At 43.1% G+C, this 19631-nt stretch overlaps 1 protein-coding gene across 1 annotated transcript in view; it reads right to left on the reverse strand.

Annotated features, from left to right (window-relative positions):
* LOC115411693 (SCO-spondin-like) overlaps positions 1-19631 on the reverse strand; it is a 204861-nt gene that overhangs the window by 102340 nt on the left and 82890 nt on the right. The window contains 15 exon segments of the mRNA XM_030123908.1: positions 126-338; positions 9987-10145; positions 10253-10288; positions 10662-10882; positions 10982-11127; positions 11522-11688; positions 13066-13218; positions 13862-14082; positions 14192-14291; positions 14389-14589; positions 17684-17854; positions 18161-18361; positions 18486-18532; positions 18640-18809; positions 19520-19599. Coding sequence (XP_029979768.1) covers positions 126-338; positions 9987-10145; positions 10253-10288; positions 10662-10882; positions 10982-11127; positions 11522-11688; positions 13066-13218; positions 13862-14082; positions 14192-14291; positions 14389-14589; positions 17684-17854; positions 18161-18361; positions 18486-18532; positions 18640-18809; positions 19520-19599 — 2286 coding nt within the window.

The following is a 19631-nucleotide window of genomic DNA, read 5'->3' on the forward strand; positions in this document are numbered from 1 at the left end:
GGTAAATTAAAATATAATGTTTAATTTGTTAATAACTCAACAATGGAGATCTTTCGTGCTATTATGAGAAGTGTAAAATAAGAGCAGTATAATAGTTTCAGTCCACAACAATCTACTATACCGACCTCTGCAGGGCCTGATGTTGCAGAAGCGATTCTCCAGGTTGCCTCCTAGGATGTCTTCACACCATGAGCCATTGGCCCCAGGACTAATGAAGGTCCGGATCCTCTGCTGCTGGCCTACTCCACAAGACCGTGAACAGGATCCCCACTCCCCCCACTCTGTCCAAGAGCAATTCCTTCGTGCACAGTCAGCCCTAACACACTCATCACCACTACCTGAGACCACACAGGAAACTCAAAGTTACAGCTATACAGCACATTAAATAAGCCAAACACCAAACAACAGATCTTAGAAAATTCTCTGCTGCCTGATCGGGTCTATAAAAAGAGTTTTCAAACTTTTTGGGCCCAGAGAGCCCTAAGGATGAAAAGAATGTGTTTACTACAATTTGTACTTTTAGATGCCATTGGAGCCATTTGTTTTCTTAAATGTCTCATCTTGGACCTCCAGTTATGGTAGCACACTGAACCAGACATGTTTCTCGTGTTTCTCATTGCTTTAGTCTAAATCCTGCCAAAAAAATCCTAAGTAACCCTAGGGTAGAGGCAAAATTTAAAGCACAATAAGAAGAAGAACAAAAAGGAGAAAAAAAAACATAACAATTATGCTGAAAAAAGCAGCAAAAGACAATTTTAAGACAATGGAGGGCCTCAACAAGGAAAGCGGTTTGGATTTAGAGGAAGAGGGTTCTACCAGTTAAGGTATGGACATGGAAAGCCCTTCCACTATGGACATAATCAGTCATTTAAACAAGATTTTCACATTAAAATGGATGGCATAATGACAGCGATAAAAAAAAAAACCAAAAAAAACGTTCAGCCGGAGATTAAAGATTGCACTCGAAGCCAAGCAAAAAATATCTACAATCGAAGATGAAATAAACCACTTTTTAAAAAGTTGTACAAAACCTCAAAAACAAACTGGTCTCTGCCATTAGCCATAATACCGAAGAGTTGCTGTGTGCCCTTTCACACCACAAATAAACCAAAAAATCACCAAAGTTTTACATTTTACCAAATAATAGAACATAACCACAAAGGAGGACAAAATGGCTTCAAGTTATCAGAAAAGAGGATGAGTTTGGCAGATTATGGGACCCAACAACAAAACTGCAGTCAGTACTTCATTTCAGGTCAGTTTAATGTAATGTTAACCATTTCCAAACAACCGTAGACTACGTCAGGGGTATCAGAAATATTATATTAATTGTTTAAACACTTATGAACTTTGTACTACATTTGTCATTTGTGTAGATTTCCTCGTAAGATGTACTAAAATACACGTTCAGTACCTAAGTAGAAGTACAGATACTTGTGTACAAAAGTCTGCTAAAAGTAGAAGTGCTGATTAAAGTTCTTTACTGAGTATGGTATATGTAAAAAATAAGTGCTGGCTCTGAAATGTATGTACTCCAAGTAAAAAATTAAACATAGCCCTGTTTCTGTGCAAAGCTAAAAGAACCTTACGCCATATTGGACCAACAGCAACATTAATTTGTCTATTTAACGTCAAGTACTGAAATTATGTTAAGTTTAACTCATCATATCTATACCAAAACTGATACAGTCCCTTACCAGGTGACTTGATTAAGTAGCAGAAGATTTCTGGAAATGACACTTCAGGCCACTGAGTCAGATCACTGGCCCAGTCTTTTAAAATGTATGGACAACAATCCAACCCTAGTGGATTTAATTTATTAATATATCAATCCTTGTCAGAAGGCAATAGCGACTCAAAGTACGTCATGACAAATTGTTAGCGTCAGCAAGGCAAGTTGAAATTCCACGTTATTGCATCATAGCGGACAAGCTGGAAGGATTGCTTTCCCCCTCGGATTTCCCCACCCCCAGCTGTGACATTGTTACCTACTGTATCTATATGGGTCATTCCATATAATTTCATCAAGTGGTCCCCACCTGACCCCCTCAAGTTTTCTAAATTTTTACATACGTCTAGTACATTATATATGATGGAAAAATCCAAAATTCCAAGGCTTAATTGTAAATAGTTTCAAAGTTATGACCATTTGAAGTAGGTAAGGGGTACCCTAAAATTGCGACCAAAATTAAGACTTGAAATTTTCAGCTATTTTCAGGCTTCTATAACTTCTGAACAACAAGAGCTAGAGGTCTGAAATTTTCAGAATCATTTCACAGGAATCTATAGTCCTAAGAAATGTAAAAATATTTACTTAAAATTTATAATTGCATGTTGCAGAGAATGACAAAGTTGAGATTTTATCCATCGCAAACTTCTAAAATGCTAGGTCCATATTTAATTTGAACATTTAACATAGAAGGATTTATAGAAGAGAGTTGTGGTTGGTGTCAAAATTTAGGGCAATTCCTGTACTTTCACATGGTGTCTTTTATTTTGTGATACTGCCTATCCCCACATGCTGATATTGACCTTTGAATCTGAAGGTTGGACAGATATTTTTGATTTTCAGCTGTTCATATATCATGCATAACATAACATAGCACTTTCATTTTACAGAGATCCATTCCCTAGGTAGCCAAGATATAGCACATAAAATTTCTAATGAATATGATGATTAGTTTTTGTGTAATGGGTGGCCAAAAGTAGCATTTTAGATAAATAAAGAATTACTAATATTTAGAACTCATTACAATGAAATAACGCATGAAAAAGCTGCAACCAATCTATTGAGGTTAAAGCAACAATATTATGACCATGGGGAAAAGCAAGGCAAACTCCTCGCTTGGCACATTAAATAACAGCAGTCAGAAAGCACAATTACTTGTATCAAGGATGCTAATGGAAACACTACAGTAGACCTGATGGAAATTAATAAAGCATTTAAAAATTTTTATGAAAAATTATATCAATCTGAATATAATGCCACAACAGATGGCCAACGCACACTCTTTGCTAGCCTTAATATTCCACAAACCTCTGAAGAAATGAGAATATATATAGACAAACAACTCAGCACAGTTGAAATTTTACAAGCTATAGAGGCACTAGCAGGCCTACCTATTGTTGGCCTACCTACTGACTTATATAAACACTTTAAAGATAATAATAATAACAATAAAATTATTATGTGTGTGTGTGTGTGTGTATATATATATATATATATATATATATATATATATATATATATATATATATATATATATATAATGCTATAGTAACTGTCTTCCTGCTTCAATGAGAAAGGCACTGATAATTCTACTTCCTAAACCAGGAAAGCCCAATACAAAACGTGAAAATATGTGCCAAATAAGTTTAATAAACACTGACACCAAAATCTTATGTAAAATCTTGGCAAAAAGGTTACAGGATGTGCTTCCATGTATTGTGGATGATCAAACCAGATTTATAAAATAAAAGAAACAGGGATTTCATAATGTACGACGAGTTTTAAATATTTTACATAACCAAAAAGAGGAAAAGGATCACAGCACTTCACTCACTTGATGCAGAGAAAGCTTTCAATACAATGGAGTGGATTTACCTTTTTGATGTTATAATCAAATTTGGATTTAGAAACTTTTTCATACATTGGATCAAATTGCTTCACTCTAAATCTCGAAACGCAAAATCTCCTGATACAACATAAATACCTCAAAATCATTGCTTATGCTGCTTACCAATGAGAACCATCAAAACCTGAGTCAAAACTTTTTACCTTGAGAATAACACCAAGATTTACATGCCCGGGAATCAAAGTAGTACTTCAATAAGATTTTTTTTTTTTTTGATAAATTATGACACAATAATAAAATCCACACTCAAGGAATTAGAAAGATGAATGCTGTTACCAATATCTACTGTATAATAGAATGGATAAATATTTTAAAAATGAATACATTGCCAAAATTCATGTATTTATTTCAAAATATCCCTTTGGCACCACTGACTGGAATGTTTGTGAAGATAACCTTGATAATCAGAGAGTTCATTTTGAAAAAGAAAGGCCCTAGAGTCTGTATGTCTTTGTTGTATCTCCCATTTGAAGCTGTGGAGTTAAAATGTCCTAACCTGTACTGGTATTATTTAGCAGCACAATTAAGAATGATCTCCCCCTTGAACTGCCACCTTATTGTGGTGGGGGAGTTTGAGTGGCCGAATGATCCCAGGAGCTATGTTGTCGGGGGCTTTATGCCCCTGGTAGGGTCTCCCAAGGCAAACAGGTCCTGGGTGACGGGCCAGACTAAGAGCAGTTCAGAAGCCCCTATGAAGAAGTACCAACAGAAGAACGTGATGTCGCCCAGTATGGCGCAGCCGGGGCCCCACCCTGGAGCCAGGCCTGGGGTTGGGGCTCAAATGCGAGCGCCTGGTGGTCGGGCCTATGCCCACGGGGTCTGGCCGGGCCCAGCCCGAAGGAGCGACGTGGGCCCACCCTCCGGTGGACTCACCACCCACCGAGGGAATCATAGGGGCCGGGTGCATTGTGGATTGGGTGACAGTTGACGGCAGGGAGCCCGACAACCCGATCCCCGGACGCAGAGTCCAGCTCTTGGGACATGGAATGTCACTTTGCTGGGGGGAAGGAGCCAGAGCTTGTGAGGGAGGTTGAGAGATACCGTCTAGATATAGTCAGGCTCACCTCCACACACAGCTTGGGCTCTGGAACCCAACCCCTCGAAAGGGGCTGGACTCTCCACTTCTCTGGCATTGCCCGCGGTGAGAGGCGGCGGGCTGGTGTGGACTTGCTCATAGCCCCTCAGCTCAGCCGCCATGTGTTGGAGTTCACCCCGGTGAACGAGAGGGTCGCGTCCCTATGCCTTCAGGTTGGGGACAGGTGCCTCACTGTTGTTTCGGCCTACGGCCGAACAGCAGTGCAGAGTACCCGGCCTTCTTGGAATCCCTGGGAGGGGTGCTGGATGGTGCTCCAACTGGGGACTACATTGTTCTCCTGGGCGACTTCAATGCCCACGTGGGCAACGACAGTGAGACCTGGAGGGGGGTGATGGGGAGGAACGGCCTCCTGATCTGACCTGAGTGGTGTTCTGTTATTGGACTTCTGTGCTAGTCACAGTTTGTCCATAACAAACACCATGTTCGAACACAGGGATGTCCATAAGTGCACTTGGCACCAGGACACCCTAGGCCGGAGGTCGATGATCGCCTTCATTGTCATATCATCAGACCTCCGGCCGCGTGTTTTGGACACTCGGGTGAAGAGAGGGGCAGAGCTGTCAACCGATCACCACCTGGTGGTGAGTTGGATCCGCTGGTGAAGGAGGAAACCGGACCAACTCGGCAGGCCCAAACGTGTTGTGAGGGTCTGTTGGGAACATCTGGCAGAGCCCGATGTCAGTGCGGTCTTCAACTCCCACCTCCGGGAGAGCTTCTCCCAGATCCCAGGGGAGGCTGGGGACATTGAGTCTGAGTGGACCATGTTCTCCACCTCCACTGTTGAAGCGGCTGCTCGGAGCTGTGGTCGCAAGGTCTCCGGTGCCTGTCGTGGTGGCAATCCCTGAACCCGGTGGTGGACCCCGGAAGTAAGGGATGCCATCAAGCTGAAGAAGGAGTCTTATCAGGCCTTGTTGGCCCGTGGGTCTCCAGAGGCAGCTGATGGGTACCAGAAGGCCAAGTGTGCTGCAGCCCGAGTGGTTGTGGAGGCAAAAACTCAGGTCTGGGTGGAGTTTGGGGAGGCCATGGAGAAGGACTATCGGTCGGCCTCGAGGAAATTCTGGCAAACCATCCGGCGCCTCAGGAGGGGAAAGCAGTGCGCCACCAACACTGTTTACAGTGGAAGTGGGGAGCTGCTGACCTCGACTGGGGATGTTGTCTGACGGTGGAAGGAATACTTCGAGGACCTCTTCAATCCCGCTGCCACGTCTTCCATAGAGGAAGCAGAGGCTGAGGTCTCAGAAGTGGACTCGTCCATCACCCAAGCTGAAGTCACTGAGGTGGTTGGCAAGCTCCTCGGTGGCAGGGCACCAGGGGTGGATGAGATTCGCCCTGAGTACCTTAAGTCTCTGGATGTGCAGGGACTGTCTTGGTTGACACGTCTCTGTAACATCGCCTGGCGGTCAGGGACAGTACCTCTGGATTGGCAGACCGGGGTGGTGGTTCCCCTTTTTAAGAAGGGGGACCGGAGGATGTGCTCCAACTATAGGGGGATCACACTCCTCAGCCTCCTGGGGAAAGTCTATTCCAGGGCACTAGAGAGGAGAATCCGACCGATAGTCGAACCTCAGATCCAGGAGGAACAATCAGGAACAGTTTTCGTCCCGGTAATGGAACGCTGGACCAGCTCTATACTCTCCATCTGGTGCTCGAGGGTTCATGGGAGTTCGCCCAACCAGTCCACATGTGTTTTGTGGATCTGGAGAAGGCGTTCGACCGTGTCCCTCGTGGTATCCTATGGGGGGTGCTTTGGGAGTATGGGGTCCGGGGTCCGGGGCCCTTTGCTAAGGGCAGTCCGATCCTTGTATGACTGAAGCAGGAGCCTGGTTCACATTGCCGGCAGTAAGTCAGACCTGTTCCAGGTGCATGTGGGACTCCGGCAGGGCTGTCCTTTGTCACCGGTTCTGTTCATAATTTTTATGGACAGAATTTCTTGGAATTTCCAGCCAAGGGCTGGAGGGGGTCCGGTTTGGGGACCACAGGATTTCATCTCTGCTTTTTGCAGATGACGTTGTCCTGTTGGCCTCATCGAACCTGGGCCTTCAGCGTGCCCTGGGGTGGTTTGCAGCCGAGTGTGAAGCGAGCGGGATGAGGATCAGCACCTCCAAATCTGAGGCCATGTTTCTCAACCGGAAAAAGGTGGTCTGCCCTCTCCGGGTCGGTGGGGAGTCTTTGCCCCAAGTGGAGGAGTTTAAGTATCTTGGGGTCTTGTTCATGAATGTGGGAAGGATGGAGCGTGACACTGACAGATGGATCGGTGCAACGTCTGCAGTGATGCAGTTGTTGTATCAGTCTGTCATAGTGAAGAAGGAGCTGAGCCAAAAGGCGAAGCTCTCGATTTACCGGTCAATCTACGTTCCTACTCTCACCTATGGTCATGAGCTTTGGGTCATGACCGAAAGGACAAGATTCCGGATACAAGCGGTCGAAATGAGTTTCCTCCGCAGGGTGGCTGGGCACACCCTTAGGGATAGGGTGAGGAGCTCAGTCACCAGGGAGGAGCTCGGAGTAGAGCCGCTGCTGCTCCACATTGAGAGGGGTCAGCTGAGGTGGCTCGGGCATCTGTTTCGGATGCCTCCTGGACGCCTCCCTGGGGAGGTGTTTCGGGCATGTCCCACCTGGAGGAGACCTCGGGGAAGACCTAGGACATGCTGTAGAGACTGTGTCTCTTGGCTGGCCTGGGAACGCCTCGGGGTCCCCCCGGAAGAGCTGAAAGAGGTGTCTGGGGAGAGGGAAGTCTGGGCATCCCTGCTTAGACTGTTACCCCCGCGACCCGGCCCCGGAAGAGGTGGAAGATGATGGATGGATGGATTAAGAATGATCATGCTTTACTTCTCTTCTGAAAACAACCCATCCTGGGTGGACATACCGTCAAGTTCCAGTGTATTACTACTAAGTTTGTATATGTATTAAGATAAGTTTAGACATTTAAAAACAGTCACCACTCATCCTATTATAAACGCTATGATTACGGTCTGGTGTGAAGTTAAGGCGTATAAGAAAACTGCAGACTCTTTATCACATTTTAGCCCAATTAGGGGCAATAACCTATTCAAACCAGGCAGGGTGGATGCAGGTTTCAGTTATGTCCAAAAAAAGGACAAAACAAAGTAAGTGACCTTTATGTGGAGGGAATGTTAATGTCCTTTGAAGAGATTTCTTTCAAGTGTGACATTGAATTCAATGACTATGCCAGCAAAAACTTCTCTGGAGGAACTAATTACCAAGAAATGTCATAATAAAGGACTAATATCAGTGTTTTATTATCAGCTCACATCTGGCTCTCCTGAACCATCAACCTCTAAACTTGAAATATGGAAAACTAGCTTAAATGGAGGTATCTCTGAGGATGATTGAATACTAGTTTGTGTTGAGTCCGTGAAACAATCAGCAAATGTTAGTTTAAAACTACCTCAATATAACTGGGTGATGCATACATACATACATAACTCCTTTCAAACTGAACAAATAACTGATATATGCTTTAAATGTAAAGAGGCTCAGGGGGCGTTTGTACATTGTGTCTGGGAATGCAACAATTACATCATTTTTGGAAAGAGGTAGCCAACAACACTAAGACAGTTTTATCTTTAAACATCCCGTTTGACTCCAAGTTAATTCTACTACACCTGCAACCAAAGAAACTTTAAACTGAAACGCAAATTATTAGACTTTGCAATATTACAGGAAAAAGTCAGATCCACCTACAATAGTGACTTGGTTTAATGCTATGGCACAATGTATGACCCTGGAGAAAATAACACACATTCTTAAAAATAAAGTAGAAGTGTATGAAGGTATCTAGAAACCTGTTACAAAAAACTGATATTGGACAAATGTTACAGGAAATGTAGGAAAAAATACTGTAGGCACCATTGTATTGTATTATGGTATTATCATTTTTACTCTCTGGTGTTTGAATGTGAATGACATCTGAAAGAGTTTTTTCTCCTGCAATGTATAATAAAATATAAACATTAAGGTACCATATATGTTTGTATTTGTATATCCATAATATTTTTGGTTATGCTGTGTAACATTTATTTGTACGTTTATTTTCTTTCACACAGAGTAAGAGAATGGAATGACGTTCTGTTCTATTCATGTGAAGGGGTGGGTTGGGAAATTCATTCATTCAGTTTCATGGACCCTCCAACTGCTAGATCCCAGTGCAAGAACCACTGTTTTAGTGCAACAAAGAGAGGTATTTTAACTGCCTAACCTTAAACCAGTGTATGACATCACAATTTTTCTCTCAAATTTGTAAAACCTGAGTGATAGCCTAATTACCAATAATCCATTTGTCATTCTGTGCTTACGCAGCTGAATCACTTCCCTCACGGTGAACACCTTCGAATACGACTCCATCATTAACACAGTCCACTTGTTTACATAGCAAGCCAAATCGTCACTCGGGCCTTTTTGGAAATTTTGTCGCGAAGTGCATTTTGGGAATGGGAATTCCATGCAGCAGCAAACTCACTGTCTTTTCGTGAGTGCTGAACCCAAATGTCCATCCATTGGCTATACTCATTCTTAAAAACAACCCCAGTGGACTGCATAATTTTACGTATACTGATCTGGCTTGTTTTTCTTGCCAAATCTGTGACAAACCACTTTCGCTTGGTTGCCATTCCCACAATGCACTTCTTGACAAAATTTGTGAAAAAGCTCAAGTGGCGTTTCAGTTTGTTATGTAAACAAGCGGACTGTGTTTATGATGGAGTCATCTTCAAAGGTGTTCACTGTGAGGGAAGTGATTTGGGTGCATCAGTGTAAGGTGGTTAGTTCATGTGTGAAATGATAAGTGGAGGTGACAGAGTAGCCAGTACTAAACTCTACATGTGTATGTTAACCAAAGGAATGTGGGTGAAAGCATTAGGCATGCAAACCAGTTCCAGATGATGGACTGGAAGGAGGCCAAGGGATTTTGGAGACCCAAGTCATCAGGTATAAAAGGACAAAGATAACAGAGATTTGAAGAGAACTTTCCGGCATGTCTCCCAGCGCTGTTTGAATAAAGACTGACCAACGGAAGATTAATGAATCAGTGTCTTTTGTTCATCACATCCAGAAGTCAATCCTATCAATAAGCATGGAAACACTAATGGAGAAGTGATAATTAGGCTATCACTCTGGTTTTACAAATTTGAAAAAACATTTGTGATCAAAGTCATACACTGCTTCAAGGGTTTCAATGAACTGTAAAACAATGACTGTGACAGTGGTAAACAAAAAAAGACGAGTCATACCTGAGCACTGTGGCAAGTTACAGACCTTCTCCTGGTGAGAGTTTACTGAACAGGGAGGTCTGACACATTGTCTTTGACGGGACTTTGTGGCTGGGTTACGAGCATCACTGCAGGTCTTAGTACATGGACTCCACAATGACCAAGGAGAGAAGCCAGTGTCCTCATCTTTGTAAGATGAAGGGAAAGAGAAACAAAGAAGGAAAGAAACCAAATAAATGGAAGTACAACACAGAAAGATAAATGTAAGATTTAATGATGGGATACCCGATTACCCGGTATGAATGGCTCTTCTGTAGGACCAACAACATCTGCAAAAAATACATGAATCACACGACAGTAGCATTTAGTAATATATTTAATTCACACAAAGTCCCACAACAGCTTTCACCAGAGACAGATATTCATGGACATTAGCATTGTTCTGAGGTATTGCAATGTCCAACTCAATAATCTAACTTTTATCTTTCACTCTGAAAATGTTGTGAATTTTAATCAATGTGATGTTGATAGTAGCATCAATACTAAGTTCGAATTTTACACAAATGTCACTTGTCGCTTCTTTATGCTGCTGTCCTAATTCTATGTCCCAAATGCATTAACAATGATATTCAATAACTGGTCTGACTTCTGTCATTGTCACCACTGCTCTCAAATGTACACCCTTCAGTCCAAACACCCTACCTGGGCAGTCTGGGGCTTGGCAGTATGTGGTTTCCTGTCGCGGTCCCTGACAGTCTCTGCCTCCATGGGCAGGAGTAGGATGTGTGCAGCCCCTAAACCGAGTCTTCATTCCTAGACCCCCACAAGACAGTGAGCAGGGGCTCCAAGGACCCCAGGGGGACAGACCACCATCGACTGGGCAATGCGCCAGGGAGCAGTTCCACCTGCTGTGTTCACAGCCACTACAGGCAGCAGGAGAGGAGGAAGAGGAGTGAGATGTGATGCGTGTGGATGAAACTGATGGATGAAACTGTATGAACTGTAGGGAGTTCTCTGGTTACCAGGTGCTGCAGTCGTGGACCACTGTGTCTCCAGACTGGAGCTCAACTCCCTCAGAGATGTTATAGAGGAGCAGAGATGAGATTGATGTGACAGAAACACTCTGCAGAGAGGCCAGAAACTCCTTATCCACCAAACATGGACACTCCTGAAACACATTATGAAGTCACATTTAGTAACAAAGTCAAACAATTCAAGCAGTATTTTAGAATATTCATTTCCATATTGGAAACAGAGACTTCAGATCTAATTGATCTTCAACTGTTTCTGTTATATACATACTGTAGTATCTCTAAAAACATTAAACTAAATTTCATTATTTTGTAAATATCAATAATCATTTTTGAGAAACTATTAAGTAACATTTTGAAATACTAAGTCAATATATTTGGTTTCTATTTAATTTTTAAACAGAAACTTATTAGTTTGAGACATACAATATTTTGAAACAGTAAGTTAAATATTTGGCCTCAAAGTACATAATTTGAAGGTGTACTAATGATTAATGCATCAGAATCATGAAGTCACTTTGTTGACCCCACCTGCAAGCAGACTCCATGATGTTGGTAGGTGTGTGGGGGACAGTGGCAGCCCTCTTCACAGCCGTCTGAGTAGCAGCCGTCTCTGCCACTGACCTGAGCACAGCTGAATGGGCAGCCCTCACCTCGTTCACACTCCCTGTACAGCTTGCCTGGAGGACAGCCCACCTCTGCACAACAACAACACCATATCAGCATCTTAGCACAGGCTGGAATTTTTTTCTTATATAAACTATATTGCCAAAAGTATTGGGCCATCTGCCTTTACACACACAAACTTTCATGACATCCCACTCTTAATCCATAGGATTTTATAAGGAGTTGTTCCACCCTTTGTAACTACAACACTTTCAACTCTTCTGGGAAGGCTTTCTATGGGGTTTAGGACATCATTTATGGACATTTTTGACCATTCCTCTCCAAGTGCATATGTGAGGTCAAGTACTGATAATGGACGAGAAGGTCTGGATCACAGTCTCCACTCCAATTCATCCAAATGGTGTTCTATCAGGTTGAAGTCAGGACTTTGTGCAGGAAGGTCAAGTTCCTCCACACCAAGCTCACTCATCCGTGTCTTTATGGACATTGCTTTGTGCACTGGTGCGTAGTCATGTTTGAACAGGACGGGGCCATCTCCAGAACTATTCCCACAAAGTCGGGAGTATGAAATTGTCCAAAATGTCTCGTTCTGCTGAAACATTAAGAGCTCCTTTCACTGGAACTATGGGGCCATGAACAAACCCTGAAAAACAACCCACACCATAATCCCTCCTTCAAAAAACTTGACATTTGGCACAGTGCAGTCAGACAAGTACCATTCTCCTGTCACCTGCCAAACCTAGACTTGTACATTAGATTGCCAGACAGAGAGGCGTGACTCATCACTCCAAAGAACAGTCTACACTGCTCTAGAGGCCAGTGGTGGCTGCTTTATACAACTCTAAACTGGAGTGATGAGTCATGAGGAATGGTCAAAAATTTCCATAAATGATATCCTAAACCCCATAGAAAGCCTTCCCAGAAGAGTTGAAAGTGTTATAGCTACAAAGGGTGGAACAACTTATAAAATCCTATGGATTAAGAGTGGGATGTCATTAAAGTGCGTGTGTGTAAAGGCAGATGGCCCAATACTTTTGTTATATTATACTTGACTGGAGCGATGCAGCTGCTAAGCTATGAAAACCCATTCCATGAAGCCCTCTATGCACTGATCTTGAGCGAATCTGAGGGCCATATGAAGTTTGGAAGTCTGTAGCCATTGACACTGGATGAAACTGAAAACTTCTGCCCAGTATGCATCGACCCCACTCTATGATTTTACATGGCTTACCCATCTGTGGCTGAGTTGCTGCTGTTGGACTTTGTGGCATCCTATCGCATTACCAGGCTTGAATTCTGAGCTCATGAGAGTCGACCCATGTCTGAGTGTTTAATTTATACACCTATGGTAATGGAAGTGATCATAACTCCTTTCTTCAATGTTTAGAGCAGTCTCCCATTACTTTTGGTTATATAGTGTGGGTAGACTATGTGAAAATGGGACTCACCGAGGCAGACCTGGGTGTTGCAGGTCTTACTCTGGCGACCGAGGCCACTACAGGGTGGAGAGCTGCAAAGGCGAAAGCGGGACTGCTGCCCTCCACCACAGCTGACTGTACATAGTGACCACTGTGACCACGGCAGCCATGGTCCAACTGAGTCTTGAGAAAAAATCACAATCAAATACAAAATGCATAATGAAATACACTACACTGCTATTCTACAGTACATTTTAATCTGTTTCATATTTGTCCATCAAATGATCCAGAGAGTCTTTTCATAAATTAAGTACAAAATGAACTTCCTGTTCTAAAAACTACTGAAAATGAGAGTAGGTATGAGTTGAAACAATATTTCAGGCTGGAAAGCTGACTCCAGGACAAGCTGTTAATGCAAACCAGCAGACTGCAAATTATGCAGTCCGGTTCATTGTGATATTAATGTGGGTGTAAAGTTAACAGGGTTATGGTAGGTCAGGCAAATCAGCAACCAATCTGAATGCAGGGTTTTTAAGAAATGCTGTGGTAATAAATGCACCTCAAAAACTCACTAGAAATACACCACTGAGAGCACATATAAATGTACTGGGCTAAACATTCTTTAAAAAATTTCTCCTATTCTTATGTACATCCATTTTGGTAGGTGACTTGTCTAAATGAAATTGAGTCATGCCTAGAAGTTGCTGAAATTATTGCTCACCATGTTAGCTTCTCATACAGTAAGTCAAAACAACCCTCACATCCCCAAAAACATCCCAGTGCTCCTGAGAGTCAGTCCACCAAGCCAGTAAGTATTACTGCAAACCTGTGCATAGGTGTGTGTTGCATTCTTTCTGCTGCTCAGCCACTCCAAGACAGCCTCTCCCACCACTCTGAGGGGATGGGTTGTTACACTGACGTCTCCTGGACCTGACTCCGCTTCCACAAGAAGCTGAACATTCAGTCCAGGTCCCCCATTGGCTCCAGCCACCATCAATATGGCAGCCAGGGACTGACTGACACTGCAAAACCCCAGCTTCGCAAGAACTGAAGACAGAGAGAATGAGCAGACTTAACTCAGCTTAACCAAGCTTTGACTTTATACTTATCTTTTTTTTTTTTTTTAGCAAAGTTGACGGAAAAATTGTGAAATTACCAGTTTTTACAGTTAGTGATAATACTGTCTCCTGGATTTGCAAACTGCCAATCAGACCCACCAGGCCATGTCCATGATGAATTCCTGGAATCTAAACTACCTGCAAAGGGAACAAAGACAGATAGTGCTACATACACAATGAAAACTTAACTACATGTCACCGATGAGCAGCTGCTGAAGTATATTTCGCAACTAACCAGTAGCAGAGCTGTTGTGGTATTTGCAGCGACACTCGTCCCTGGCCACACACATTCCATCCTGCAATACCATGTTGTCCGGACAACCACAAGTCCGGCTGCACCCAGGGGAGTCCAAGCAACCTGTGTTAACATGGAGATCTGAACAGGAGCGAGGACAGGGCTTCCCACAAGGCCATTCCTCCTGGCCTCCACCACAGTCTGCAGGAAAAAAAACAGGAAATAGTGTTTGAAAAGGATTTGATCTGTAGCAGTCTGACAAACATCTGAGGAGTTTAAACAATAATGAAGAGAGGTGGTACAGTCAGACAAGTACCGTTCTCCTGTCACCTGCCAAACCTAGACTTGTACATTAGATTGCCAGACAGAGTGGCATGACTCATCCCTCCAGAGAACAGTCTACACTGCTCTAGAGTCCAGTTTTGGCTGTAGCAGTCTGACAAACATCTGAGGAGTTCAGACAATAAATCTATGAGTAATAGAGGCTGGCCTGACTGCAGAGGAAGTAAGACCTGAAGTGAAACTCAAGAAGTCTGTCACCTTTGCATTTATCAGTAAAGCCTCAGTTACAAATGCTGTTACGAACAGCTACAAACACCGTGCAAATGATTTATGGACCTTTTTGTACAACCTTCTCAAGGCAGACTTATAAGAATGGAGAGTTTGCAGACCGTTCCTAAATTCGTAGCCTGGTGGATAATCTGATCCAAAATTTTCCAAGAATGCACTGTGAAATCCCCTTTCGTAGGGCGCCCTAAAGAATGCCTTATGAACAATGCATGGCGTTCATGGATCAGGAGGCCATTCCAGAACCCACATGTTCCTGTGCTGGCCACAAGTAGATCACATGAAACCATTACATTGTTATTAGGGGTCCCTTACCACGTTCCCATGAACAAACAAACAGACAGAGATTCACGTAAGGGATTTCTATGGGCTGTAGTGCGTCGTTCGTGGTGTTCTTAGAGGGGTTTGTATACAAATTTTCAAGATGGAGTGAATGACTGGACTCAAAGGCACAGTGCTGAAGAGAAAGTGTTTTATGAATAGAAAAATAAACTTAGAAAAAACACACCAAACTTTCAGAGAGATAACGCACAGTCCACAGTACCTGGGTGTTGAGGATCAGGGTGATGGATGTGCATGAGGGAAAGGTAGGGTTCGGCACTAGTGACGGACAGTTAATGTTTTTAACGTTCAATTCCCTCTATTATTCTAGTGTATCTTTGTTTTGTTCTTATGCCTTCTACTTCAAATTTATTCATTTGATGTCTTATGTCCCATGTCCATGTCCCATGGGGAGCCCTTGCCCCAAGTGGAGGAGTTCAAGTATCTTGGGGTCTTGTTCAAGAGTGAGTGAAGGATGGAGCGTGACACTGACAGACAGATCGGTGCAGCGTCTGCAGTGATGCAGTCGTTGTATCGGTCTGTCATAGTGAAGAAGGAGCTGAGCCAAAAGGCGAAGCTCTCAATTTACCGGTCAATCTACGTTCCTACTCTCACCTATGGTCATGAGCTTTGGGTCATGACCGAAAGGACAAGATCTCAGATACAAGCGGTCGAAATGAGCTTCCTCCATAGGGTGGCTGGGCGCACCCTCAGGGATAGGGTAAGGAGCTCAGTCACCAGGGAGGAGCTTGGAGTAGAGCCACTGCTGCTCCACATTGAGAGGGGTCAGCTGAGGTGGCTCGGGCATCTGTTTCGGATGCCTCCTGGACGCCTCCCTGGGGAGGTGTTCCAAGCATGTCCCACCAGGAGGAGACCTCAGGGGAAGACCTAGGACATGCTGTAGAGACTATGTCTCTTGGCTGGCTTGGGAATGCCTCAGGGTCCCCCGGGAAGAGCTGGAGGAGGTGTCAAGGGAGAGGGAAGTCTGGGCATCCTTGCTTAGACTGTTACCCCCGCGACCCAGCCCCAGATAAAGCAGAAGAGAATGAATGGATGGATGGATGGATGGATGGATGGATGGTGTCTTATTATGACTCCTAATTTCTAACAGGTGCAGGTCAGTTTCCCCGCAGATTTTACAGTAATGCACGTTTCAGCACCAAGGACAGTGCATGATCCCAAACACATAAAACGCACAATCACTTTCTAAAACGCTTCATGTAAAAAAGCTTAACATGGTTTAATGTCTAAAAAGAGCATCAATCATCACCGAGTTATGCATGGACATATCTAATGCTGGGATAGGCTCCAGCAACCCCGTGACCCTCTGCAGGATGAAGCGGTTAAGAAAATGAATGAATGAATGAAAAAACAATAATCTAAGATTAAACTATGTTAAGTTTTTTTGCAGAGGTGAAAGTGGACATGACTACATATATCCACACAAACTCTGGTGATGATTGATCACTTTTCTGGGGCATTCAACTATGTTAAGTGTTTTTTACATTAAGCGTTTTAGAATGTCCCTCTTCTTCTGCTGCTGCTGTCGGACTGAAACAGCAGCCACAACTGCTTTATCTTCCTTTTCTTCATCTTGCAGCTGTAGAAGTTTCAGTCTTGTGGGCATTATTGCCATCTTGAATGCGATGATCACAACCTGGGACTTTTAGTACACAGCCACTGTTTATATACCAATCTAAATATTCTGAAATAGTGTGATCTTCCTACCATCAACTTGAGAGCACCATGAAATGCACATGGGGTGACGTACATCCACCTTACAACAAAATAATTCATGAATTGGCCGTAGGTTGTAGGAAGGTCCCAAGGCACCCCTGACAACTGTACAGTGTTCATATGACAAATTTTCTCACGGAGGCCTCATGTTGCTCTTGCATTTTGAACGGCAGCCATACTGACTTCATAAGATAGCTGTATGAAACTACTGCTCCCTCCACAAATGTCTACGAACTCCAGATCTCATACAAACTGGGAGATTTGTACGAACCCATTGTTCATAAGAAGCTTTGTGACTGAGGCTTTACCTCTGTAATCATTCTGTGAGGGCTGGACATGCACAGATACATGTGAGGACATGGAGGGTGGTAGAAATTTAACAAGAGTGAAGAGTTCATTAACTTTCTCTTTCAGACGATCATTTTATTTGCATGGGTACAAGCATTTTTATTGAGCTCAGTCTTTTTCTTTCACCATCAGACACAGGTACAGAAATCCTAATGGTCTAAGTGCTACCTTGTTCCTTGCATTTCTCCTTTCTAAATGTTCAGAGTTCAGCTTTGAACCCACTGTATTCCACATTCTCATCTGGTTACCCACCCTTGGCGTAAGACATGACTCCTTTTCTGCATAAATCCAAAGTGAAAATATCATCCTTTATTAACCTGACCTGTGCAGACGGTAGTGTTGTCATGGCAACCACGGGTCTGCCTGCTTTCTCCAAGACAAGGCAGGCCTCCGAACCTGGCCGGAGGGTTGTTACACTCCCTCGTGCGGGACGATGAGCCCACACACCCATCACACTCTGACCACACTGACCAGGGACTCCATGAACCATGGACTGTAAGGAATGCAAAGAAGAAATGAAGACAGCAGTGAAGGTTTGTTTGTCTGAATAAGTAGCTCAGTCGACTTCGTACCACTACATGCAGCAGTACTACATACATGGAGGGCACAAACTCACATTTCACATGTCATTTTCAATCTCACTTGATAAGAAAGTGTTACTTTTGTATATATTACTGACTTGAATATACATATTGAATTTGCTGTGCTATATAAATGCCACATAAATTAATGATATATTGTCCTCCTTGAATAAGGGTCTCATTTCAGTTTTGCATTGATATTATGAGTTGACTTTCACCTGGACAGAAGGTGATGACAGGACAAGGCTGTCTCTGAATCTGAACCCCAACCCTGCTATGTGTTTCCTGTTCTCCAGAGCAGGATACTCCTCCAGCCTTGGGTTCAGGACAACTGCAGCTCCTATAGCGAGACACCGACTCAGCCCCACAAGTCCTAGAGCATGGAATCCACTGAGACCACTCACACCAGCCACCTGACACTGGAACACAATGAGAAATGGATTATTTCATTAATAATACATTTAAAAAACTTTTTTATTGTTAATCGACCATGCATCATAAAATTTTTTCGACAACATTTAAAGTTCAGCTTTTGAAACTCACCTCGACAGGGCTCTCTGGTGCAATTGAGTCTTCCTCCCTCACAGGTGCTGGAACACATTGGACACATCAGCATAGAGACATTACCTCCCCTACTCACTGTATAAGCATGTTCAGAATATGTTCTGTGTGTATATTTTAGTGTATATGTTCTGACCAGTTGTTACACCCATCAGTGGCAGTAATGGTTTCTCCTGGTTCTAGCCGTTGCCCACTGTTGAGGTCCAGACAGGAACAGTCTTCTTTATCTACACACACTGTTCCATTAGCAGACAGGACCTTTCCCTCTGTACAATAACACCCAGGCTCACAATGCCAATCACAGTGCTGGAAATCAAGAAGAATATTCTCTTGCCATTGTCAAAAGTAAAAACTTTAATACAAAAAATTTTTTTAAAAATCTCAAACAAAATGCCACATTTTTATAGAAAAAGCACAATTTTGACCATGTCCACAGTAACATACACATTGTTCTCCCCTTCTCTTTTATATGGATGTTAAAGAGATCTTTAAAAACTCTCAATCAATCAATCAATCAATCAATCATTCGAATTTTATTTGTATAGCACCACATCATAAGTAGGGGAAGTACGGGGAGACACATGGATGCAATGGATGTCCAGCAAACTGAATCTGAACTGTCATAACAGAACATAAACTCTGGGTTATGTGTGTTTATGTTGTTAATGTTGTCACGGAAAAGAGACTGTGGGAAATCAACTAATTCACACATTCCGACTGTTGTTTTGTCTTTTTAGGATGAACACAAAACATAAACCAACTGTTGACACAGTTACCCCTATAATTTACAAGTTTAGAACTCAGTGGTATTGCAACACCACTGACTGGGGCAAAATCGTCTGTGTCTGCTACATATAATAGTTTGTAGTCAAAGGTCATGGCCACATAATTTTTTTTACTATGCAATAATTATCTGAATGACAAAATCTGTTTAGAAAATTATCAGCATTATCACGGACTAGACCTTAATCTTAAACAAGTTTCTAAAAAGGAGTGATGTTTGGTGTGATACTCACTGCCAAGTCATCACAGGAGCGAGGGCAGGATGGGCCACAGCTACTGAACGCTGTGCCTGGGACCTGGGAGCATGGTGCCACTAAAACAAACACAAGCTGGCTCATGAGCTAC

This window comes from Sphaeramia orbicularis, chromosome 20 (genome assembly GCF_902148855.1).
Source record: "Sphaeramia orbicularis chromosome 20, fSphaOr1.1, whole genome shotgun sequence".
Lineage (NCBI taxonomy): Eukaryota > Metazoa > Chordata > Actinopteri > Kurtiformes > Apogonidae > Sphaeramia > Sphaeramia orbicularis.